The 10,133-nt window shown below is 39.8% G+C and overlaps 1 protein-coding gene across 1 annotated transcript; it reads left to right on the plus strand.

Annotated features, from left to right (window-relative positions):
* The first annotated feature begins 5,018 nt into the window (after positions 1–5,018).
* On the plus strand, positions 5,019–9,127 carry LOC129883455 (uncharacterized). The gene is made up of 3 exons (XM_055958114.1): positions 5,019–6,343; positions 6,845–7,815; positions 7,884–9,127. The coding sequence occupies exons 1-3, from the start codon at positions 5,019–5,021 to the stop codon at positions 9,125–9,127; spliced, it is 3,540 nt and encodes a 1,179-aa protein (XP_055814089.1).
* The last annotated feature ends 1,006 nt before the right edge of the window (positions 9,128–10,133 follow it).

Below are 10,133 nucleotides of genomic sequence, written 5' to 3' on the forward strand. Positions count from 1 at the left end.
AAAATGATACTTCCTTGAATTGATCTTTTTTTTACCCCTCCTAAGGAGCTCCCACTTTTTTGCTCTCTTGGTGACTTGAACTCACAATCTTAATATTGGAAGTGAGAGGTGTTTACCATCGGAGCAACTCCCTTTCGATAACTTTTTAATAATAAGAAAATAAAACAATAATAAACTTTAGTAATTAATTAGAATGTGATTTGTGTTGAACTTTAACAATGTTATAGAAGTTGGGAAATACTAGTTGAACTCAACAGAAAATATGACAATCGATCTAGTGATATTTTCCGTAGGATTATCTCCAACCAGAGAGTTCTAGCAATTTGAAGGGAAAAAAGAACAAAAAATTTATTTAGTTCAAATAACAAAATTATGGACTTTTATATAGTAAAAATTTAATCGATATTAAATTGTAAATATTAGAAGTATAAATATAAATAGATAATAAAGGTTGAGTATATTTTTAGATTAAAAGATGGAAGAAGGGGTATTTTTTGAACCAAAAATAAAGATGGGTGATATTTTTGAACCAAAAGGTGTAAGAGGATATTTTTTAAGTCATTTTCAATAAAGTTAGTAATATTGTTAACCCTTTTCTAATAAATAAATGTTTAACCTATACTAGCCATTCTTCATGCTTTTTTATGGCCCGAAAGCAACAATGATATCTCAAAATGAGATTTTGAAAGTAAATTAGTCGTTCCGTCTTAATTTATGTGACATTTTTTTAATTTTGAGATTCAAATAATTTTTTTAATTATAACCTTTTCATATATCTTTTAAATATCTTGAATTATGAATTGTTGTAGCTTATAGTATTTTTTACATAATTTTTAAATATGTAAATTTTGTTTCAAAAACATATGAATTTCATGCCTGGAATTTAGGAACAAAATTAAATAGTTTCACTATCGAAATCCAAATTATATATGTATACCTTGCCAATTATAACATCTATACAAGCGCAGACCACTTACGAAACTATGGAGCAACAAGCACGTTAAGTTCTTACACAGTTTCACATGCAAAATTAAAGCACTAGACTTGAATCCAAGGTACATAATGTCATGTTCATGATCGCTCTCTCTCTAACATCTCACTAGAAAAAAAGCTCTCAAAGAAGACTAGTTTTAAGCTTATGGCTACCAGGGAACCGGATCCACCTCCGGACCTCCAAAAATTTCGTTCAAAAGACAGAATCGTAGGTATCGATGAGACGAATCCAACACAACAGGAATCGTCCCAATCGGACATTCGAAGCTTCGGGAATGTTGAAAAAACAGTAGCGATCACTGTTCAACATTCTGCCACTGATCAAGGAACCAATTCTAAGTCAACTTCTGTAATTTTTATTGAAAACCCATCAATTGGGGATGTTAGAACAGCATCCCAGCCACATTATATCATAAATCCAAGGGATTTCACAGTGGAAATTAAGAGAAGTCCAGGCGCGACAGTGGGACGAAACTCCGGCGAAACACCGGCCACTCGAACTACAAATTCGACGGCCTCCGATGTTATTCGAGGTGGCGCACCACCTGGGGTTGGTAGTGCACCCCCAGGCGCACCTCATACTAAAAGCCCAGCTCCAATGGGTGACGGCGTCGCCGGCGACACACTGTTGAACTCCGACGTCGGCTTTCCGGCAACATTCGAGAGTTAAGACCAATGCCATCTTGTAGAGGAGAACAATACGAATACAACCATCCATAAATTTCCGCCATACACAAAGCCAAACTCGTCGAATATCAATTTGAAGAATTCCGACGGTGAAGTGATTTCCGATAGTGGCGGCGTCGCCGCGTCTGGTGGCAAAAATACAAATTGTTCTGGGGGTTTGGTAGACGATCTTACAAGGAACACAATGAACCAAAAAGCCCTATCAGCAACAACACATATCTCCTCCAATTTGGAAATTAGGGTTCCAATCCAAACTGCCGGAGGCGGCGCAGCGGCAAAGCTCCAATTCCAAAATTGGCAATGTCAACCTATTCATCTTGAAGAGAGGAGTCCAGAAACACAAAAAGCCCCTTCAGGTATAGTCCTTATCAATTCGAATTTATCAATTAGGGTTGCCAATTTGAGTACTAACACTGGCAGCGGCGACACCGGAACTCCGGCGATCGGAAAAAATGTTTCTAGTTTGAATAATAATACGCACCAATACAGTATCCATCAAAAAAATTTAAATTCAAAAAATGACTATCCTAACACACCAAATGCCAATACTAGAATTGAACCTAACGTAAAAATCACCGAAAACACTCATCCGGTGAACGCCCAAAGAAATTCTCAAGGTATTACTAACCCCCATATCAGTACGAACGTTTTAAACCAAACGCCACAATTTTTAGACACCTCTAACTCAAATTCCAAATTTACATCTTGTGATAATAGAGTCGAAAACAGTCTTTTAGTGCCCAAAAATGTTTTCCCAGATAATCCTAGCACCTTAACTAATCCTAAAAGTACCAAATACCCTCCCAGTTCAGACTTCCCTCCAATATCTTCTAATTTCCAAAAATACGACCCAAAAAACTCTAGAAATTCGGTAGTGACCCTAACCCCCAGTGCGCTACCTCCAAAGACCAAGCCCCCTATCAACCAACCGGTCACCACAAATCACCCTCCGCCTTCTATAGCAAAACAATCCATGGCCACACGGCTGAGAGCTACACAAACTGAGAATACTACCAAAATTGACCTTACAACCCCAAAAAGAGTAATGAAACAAGGTTGTCCTGCTATTATGTTTAAGAGAGAGGACTACATGATTAAAATGGCAGAATCATGTAAGTACACCCTCATAGGCAAGTTCTATAGCCCAATGCCCAAGATGGAGGTCATTCGAAAGAAATTCATTGCCCAAACAGAACTCCGAGGCAAGGTCCAGATTATGCATTTTAACTCTGGACATATATATATTGACCTGGATAACGAACACGATAGAGCTACTATCTTAGATAGCAAGCGCATGTACATTAAAGGTGTCTTTATAAGATTTCAAGTTTGGACTCCTACCTTTGATCCAAACTATGAAACCCCCATTCTCCCTGTATGGGTCATACTCCCGGAGCTCCCATGGCATTGTTTCCACAAAGAATTTGTTACGATTTTGCTGGAGGACGTGGGACAAGTATTGCACTTAGACATGGCCTTCATGCAAAAGACGAGGGGTAGCGTAGCGAAAGTAAAAGTCCAAATGGATATCACCAAGCCTAGAATCCAAAGTGTGTGGATTGGCTTTGACGAAAATGATGACCCAAATGGGGAAGGTAGATGGCAGGATATCGAATATGAAGATATACCACTTTATTGTACTTATTGTAAACACCAGGGTCATACTCCTCTAGCCTGCCCAGTCAGCAGAAGAGATGCAGAACGCAATAAGGCCAAAAACAAGTAAGAAGAGCCAAAGAAAGATGAGTCGACAAAAAACACAGGTATGATCTCTTCTCCAACTGTTTTAACTAATGTTGTAAGTGTCAGACAACAGGTACCGATACAAGAAACAACCACCATAACTCAAGGAGGAAGAAACAAAATACAGGAACACTCAAATAATCAGAACAGGAATCAAGTCCCAAACAACCAATGGCAAACCCAAAAGAGAAGAAAATTCAAAGGGAAGACCCAAACCGTACAAAACACCTAAAAGATACAAGGTAACACTCAACTGGTATATAAACCCACTCAACTCAGAACTACAGGTATTGATGGTAATACTGTCACTACGACCAGCGCAATTCAAACCGTACAAAGCGAGCATCGATCAGGTATTGACTCAATGCTCCCAATCCCCCATGGCTCCCCCTGTAGTCTTAATGTATTGAATGTTTTAACTGTTGCTGCTGAAGTAGTTAATGGAGGTGAGGATGGTGGGTTTCAGGAGAAGCCAACTAACTTGCAGGAAGGGGTACCCAGAGGGGGGGTTATGTCTCATGTTTTGCATGAGAACAGTATGGTTGACCCTAGGAGTGACTCTAGAGCTCCTGCTACCACTTCATATATTTTTTCAGCTGCTAAAATAAACGAAAAGAATGTGCAAAATAGGGCAACAGAGTTGCATGAACTGGGACCTGCAGTTTCTCCCATTTTCAATCTAGAAATGGGCAACATTACAACTCCTACTCAGCCTACAAATCTGCAAATCTTGGAAGAAGTTGCACCTGTTAACTCAAAGAAATCCTTGGAGGAAAGAGCAGATATTAGCTTGAAGGAAAATGCAATGCATGTTGACAGAAGGGATGTTGATATGCAGCCTAATGACCACACAAATAGGAATATTGACACTACCAGTCATAATACTCAGCTGGGATCTATGGCCAAGGATTTAGGGTCTGTAGCAAGCACTAGTGTCACAGGGTCTAATGAAAAAAAGAATAAATTGAGCAAAAGGAGAAGGGATGCATTAAAAAAAGAGTAGAAGAAAGGAATTTGTCTCACGAGGAACAAATTCCTCTGGTAGTAGACAATGTGAAAGAACAACATCCTAACCTTAGATGCCAACAATTTGTGCTGGAGGATGACTAAGGGGGGATGGATATTACACCCTTGCAAACTCAGTACAACCACACACCTCCTCAACATCCTGCAAGCAGAACTGCAGAACAACACACACAATCTCTCCCTAAATGCACCCTCAATACTAATACTAATACTAATATAGAAGTCCCTCCTGACCTGGATGAATATGCAGTTATTGAGTCTGAAGATGAGGGTGACTATGAGGACCAACCCTTGAAGGATCTAGATGAGGAGGATGCTGCCAGTGAACACTTAAACAGACCCTTAGGTACATCTTACACAAATAAGTATGATGATGAGATTCAACGAATAGCTAACTCCCAAGGTTTGTCCCCTAGAGGAATTCATAGAACCAGTCACAGTAATAAACCCATTAGTCCAACTATTTTTGCTCGCACAAGGAGACCTCACACTAGGCTGTTCACTTCCAAAAACTCTCAATGATTAGTACACTATGCTGGAATGTGAGGGGTATTAATACCCAAGGAGCCATGGAAAGACTTAAATCTCTTAAGAGTATCCATCAAATTCCCATTATTGCCATCCTAGAGCCTTTTTCTGATAGCATTCAGATTCAGTACTTCAGAAATCAACTCAACATGGACCATGCTATTAGTAATCCAAATGGTAAGATTTGGCTTTTTTGGACCAAGGATGTAGACTGCAGGATATTGGAAAATGAGGAGCAGTTGATTACTTGTGAATTTAATCATGTAATGAATCCAAATCAGTTCATAGTTACCTTTGTATATGCAAAATGCAAAGATCATCTCAGAAGACCTCTGTGGGATAGCATGCTACAACAGTCAGCCACCTCCCTTCCATGGTGCACATTAGGTGATTTCAATGTTATCACAGACCCTCAAGAAAAGTTGGGAGGTGTCACTTACAATATGAAAAAGAGCCTTGAGTTCATCAGCATCATAGAAGCTTGTGGACTACAAGATCTTGGGTTTTGTGGTCAGAGATACACTTGGTCTAATCTAAGGGGTATAATGTTCAGAATCTGGAAGAGACTTGACAGAGGAATGGTCAACGATAAGTGGCTAGAGATGATGCCTCAGACTACCATTACTTATCTACTCTCTGTGGGTTCAGATCACTGCCCCTTACTGCTGGAGATGACTGATCAAAACCAACAACACACCAAATATTTCAAATTCCTTAACTGCTGGACAGAACAACCATCTTTCTTGGATACTGTTAGTAATTGCTGGAACAGGACCATGGAGGGTAATCCAATGTGGTGTTTCCATCAGAAAATGAAGAGGTTGGCAGCCACTCTTAGTACTTGGTCCAGATTGCAATTTGGTGATATATATGCCAAAGTTAAAGAATATGAAGACAAGACTAGACATGCAGAGGAAGAGCTAATCTCTAGTAATTCTGAAGAGAATAGAACAAAGCTCCATGCCATCAATGCAGAGTATATAAAATACCTGAAACTGGAGGAATCCATGCTAAAGCAAAAAACTCAGTTGCATTGGTTCAAAGAGGGTGATGTGAATTCCAAGTATTTTCATGCCTTGATAAGAGGAAGGAGGAGGAAATTATACATCCATAAGATCCAGAATGAGGATGATAATTGGGTACAAGGTGAAGAAAACATAGCCAAAGCTGCATGTGAACACTTCCAAGCCATTTTCACTGGTGAGGAGACACAAATTCAGGAGCATACCCTCCAATGTATTCCCAGGATGGTCACTGATGAGCATAACAGAAACCTGAAAGCTATCCCTACAATGGAGGAGTTGAGAACTGTAGTGTTTTTAATGAATCCCAATTCAGCTGCTGGACCTGATGGAATGAATGGCAAGTTCTTCCAAGCATGTTGGAATATCATAAAAGAGGACCTCCTTAAAGTGATTCTATCTTTCTTCTGTGGACAAGCTATGCCTAAATACTTTACTCACTCTTGTTTGGTGCTGCTCCCAAAAGTACACCATCCTAACAAGCTCTCTGAGTATAGACCAATTAGCCTTAGCAACTTTACAAACAAAATCATCTCCAAACTCATTTCCCTTAGACTGGCACCTATCCTACCCAACCTCATTTCCCTTAACCAATCTGGATTTGTCAAAGGCAGGAACATTTCTGAAAATATTATGCTAGCCCAAGAGATTATACACCAGATCAAGAAGCCAAATGTAGAAGGCAATGTAGTTATCAAACTTGACATGGCTAAAGCCTATGATAGGGTATCTTGGTCCTATACTTGTCTAGTTTTGAGGAAAATGGGATTTGAAGAAGGTTTCATTGATATGGTATGGAGAATTATGGCTGATAATTGGTATTCCATCATTATTAATGGTTCAAGGCATGGATTCTTTCATTCCACAAGAGGCCTTAAGCAAGGGGATCCATTATCACCAGCTTTGTTTATCATAGGTGCTGAAGTCCTCTCTAGGCTCATGAACAACCTTCATCAACACCCCCAATATCATGGTTTCCTGATGGCTAAAAAGGGCCCTCAAATTAATCATCTCAGTTTTGCAGTTGACATCATCATATTCTCATCTGGAAGATCTCATACCTTAAAGCTTATCATGGAGACACTACATACCTATGAGCATGCTTCAGGCCAATTGATCAACAGAGACAAGAGTAACTTCATGGTACCCTCAAATGCCTTCAACTCTACTGTTAGAAGAATCAAGAAAGTTACAGGCTTCAAGCAAAAGAACAGCCCTATCACATATCTGGGGTGTCCTCTTTACATTGGTAGACAGAGGATCATCTATTATTCTGAGCTTATAGCTAAAGTTGTGGCTAGGATAGCTGGATGGCAGGCAAAATTAATTAGTTATGGAGGAAGAGTTACTTTGATTAAGCATGTCATCCAAGCACTTCCTATTCACTTGTTATCTGCTAGTTCCCCTCCTGCAACCACTATCAAGCAAATTCAAAGCATCACAGCCAATTTCTTCTGGGGGTGGAAGAATGAAAGGAGGAAATATCATTGGTCTTCTTGGAAGAATCTGAGTTATCCCTATGAAGAGGGTGGTATTGGAGTGAGACTAATATCAGATATTGCCAAGTCTTTCCAATACAAACAATGGTGGATATTCAGAACTAAGAATTCCTTATGGAGTGAGTTCCTCAAAGCTAAGTACTGTCAGAGGTCAAATCCTATAACCAAAAAATGGCACACAGGACAGTCTCTGATATGGAAGCACCTCATGAAGAACAAGCACAATGTTGAGCCTCATATCCAATGGCAGATACAGTCTGGTTCTTGCCTCTTTTGGTGGGATAATTGGTTGGGAGTTGGCCCCTTAGCTATTTCAGGTCAGCTAGTAGTAGACAGAACAATACTAAGGTGTCTTCTTTCATGATTAATGGTCAATGGAATGCAGAACTGGTCTCTCAGAAAGCACCTCCTCAGTTTGTACCTAGCATCCTGGCAAGTAACATCAACTATCAGCCCCACAAACTTGATCAGGCCTCTTGGAAGCCTAATAGCAGTGGGGAATTTAGTTGTTCTTCTGCCTGGGAACTTATCAGGGACAAAAGGAGTAAGACAAGAATTAACTCTCAAACATGGCACAAACACATTCCTTTTAAGTGTTCCTTCCTACTCTGGAGAGCACTTAGAGGGAAACTACCTACTAATGAAAAACTTATCAGCTTTGGAGAAGCCCCAGCCCAATGTTACTGTTGCCATAGAGCTGGTTTGGATACCATTGACCATATATTTGTTTCTGGAAACTTTGCCAGGAAGGTTTGGAGTGTATTTTCTGATTCTCTGGGTATTAGTAAAGAATACACACCCCTTAGAAACCTGATAATGAGGTGGTGGTCCAGTAATTACAGTAATGAGGTCCATAAACTTATCCTACAAGCAACTCCAATCTTCATATGTTGGAACCTATGGAAAAATAGATGTGCCATCAAATATGGAGGGAAGCAGTCCAATATTACAAGAGTGATCTACTCAGTCTTCAAGGATAACTTCAACCTTCTAAGCACTACCTACTCATATATCAGCTGGCCAAATAGATGGAAGGAACTGGTCCTTTTTGTGGAAAAATGTACTAATGAAGTTAATGTTAGTACTGTCTACTGGAGAAAACCTTCAGCTCACATGGTGAAGCTGAACACTGATGGTAGTGCACTTCACAACCCTAGAAAAATAGGAGGGGGAGGATTGCTAAGGAACAATCAAGGAGATCTTCTCTTTGCTTTCTCAACCCCTTTTGGAGAAGGTACAAACAACCAATCTGAAATATTGGCAGCCATCTTTGGTTTGACTTGGTGTCTCCAATTAGGATATACTAAAGTGATCCTTGAAGTGGACTCTGAGCTAGTAATCAGATGGATAAAACACCTAGCTCAACCACCATGGACTGTCAGAACACAACTCCAACAACTGCAGGATATCAGTCATCAATTCCAGGTTTTCAAATGCAGCCACACTTACAGAGAAGCCAATTTTACAGCTGATATTTTGTCCAAACATAGCCACAAATGCACTACTCCACAGATATATCTCAATAAACAAGAGCTTCCCAAAGAGGCAAGAGCTTACTTTGAGCTTGACAAACTGGAAATGGCCAACTTCAGAAGAAGAAGGCTTAAGAGAATCAAGAAGCCACCATGACCTTGTCAGCCTCCTTGGTCCAACTTACTATTCAAATTACTTATTGCTATGCATAGTAATAATCAATTTGAAGGTTCTATAGTTAGGACCATGGTAAAAGGGAACACCTCCCTTGGCTTATGCCTTCTTAAAATAACCAATCTTATTTTACAGGTTAGGATTAGAATAGAACCTTTCTTCTTCTCCTTTTTGGCCTTGTAGGTATAAATACACAGGCACCATATCATCCAACTAGTGGAGGGCCAGTCAGGTGTATACTGGAAATTTACCACAGTTGTTCCAAGGTTGGACTTGCCTTAGAGACTCAGCAGTCATACAACACCTGCACAAACAAGCAATTCAACAACAACAACAAAGGTCAGGCACTCAGAATTCCTGCACATGCCACAACTACAACAACAAACAAAAGCACCATGCAACATCAAAAGGAATCCATATTGCACAGGATCACAGAAAATATAGTAGGGGCAAAGCCCAAGAAGTCTCAGCTCAAACGGATAATTGGAGACGTTAGTCGAGCGACCTTGAAAAAGTCAACCGACTTAAGTCCCCAAATGGAGCACTTCACAACTTGGAGCTTCCAACTTGTCCAAATGACCTCCAAACTTTGCAGGGATACAGAAAATACTATATTTTCACAACCAAAGAAGTTTCATCTCCAACGGATAATTGGAGACGTTAGTCGAGCGACCTTGAAAATGTTAGTCGACTTAAGCCTCCCAATGGTGCACTTCACAATTTGGAGCTTCTATCTTGTCCAAAAGACCTCCAAATATTGCAGGAACACAGAAAATATAGTAATTGCAAAGCCTAAGAATTTTCACCTCAATCGGATAATTGGAGACGTTAGTCGAGCGACTTTGAAAAAATTAACCGATTTAAAGCTAACTAGCTCCAAAGAACTGTTTGAGGTCTTTTCTTTTCTTTGCTTTGTCTTTGTTTTTGTATGTAGGTGCATGTACCCTAAGGAGCTGATCATGAGTAATGATCTCCTCCTGAAGATAGC

The sequence above is a fragment of the Solanum dulcamara genome, chromosome 3 (assembly GCF_947179165.1).
Source record: "Solanum dulcamara chromosome 3, daSolDulc1.2, whole genome shotgun sequence".
NCBI classification, from domain to species: domain Eukaryota; kingdom Viridiplantae; phylum Streptophyta; class Magnoliopsida; order Solanales; family Solanaceae; genus Solanum; species Solanum dulcamara.

Excerpts from the sequence above, each read along its gene's own strand:
- LOC129883455 (XM_055958114.1), top strand. The coding sequence starts at position 5,019 with ATGGAAAGACTTAAATCTCTTAAGAGTATCCATCAAATTCCCATTATT. Across the intron at positions 6,344-6,844 it reads CCTGATGGAATGAATGGCAA|GCATGGATTCTTTCATTCCA; the intron begins GTTCTTCCAAGC and ends TAATGGTTCAAG. Across the intron at positions 7,816-7,883 it reads TGGCCCCTTAGCTATTTCAG|AACTGGTCTCTCAGAAAGCA; the intron begins GTCAGCTAGTAG and ends AATGGAATGCAG.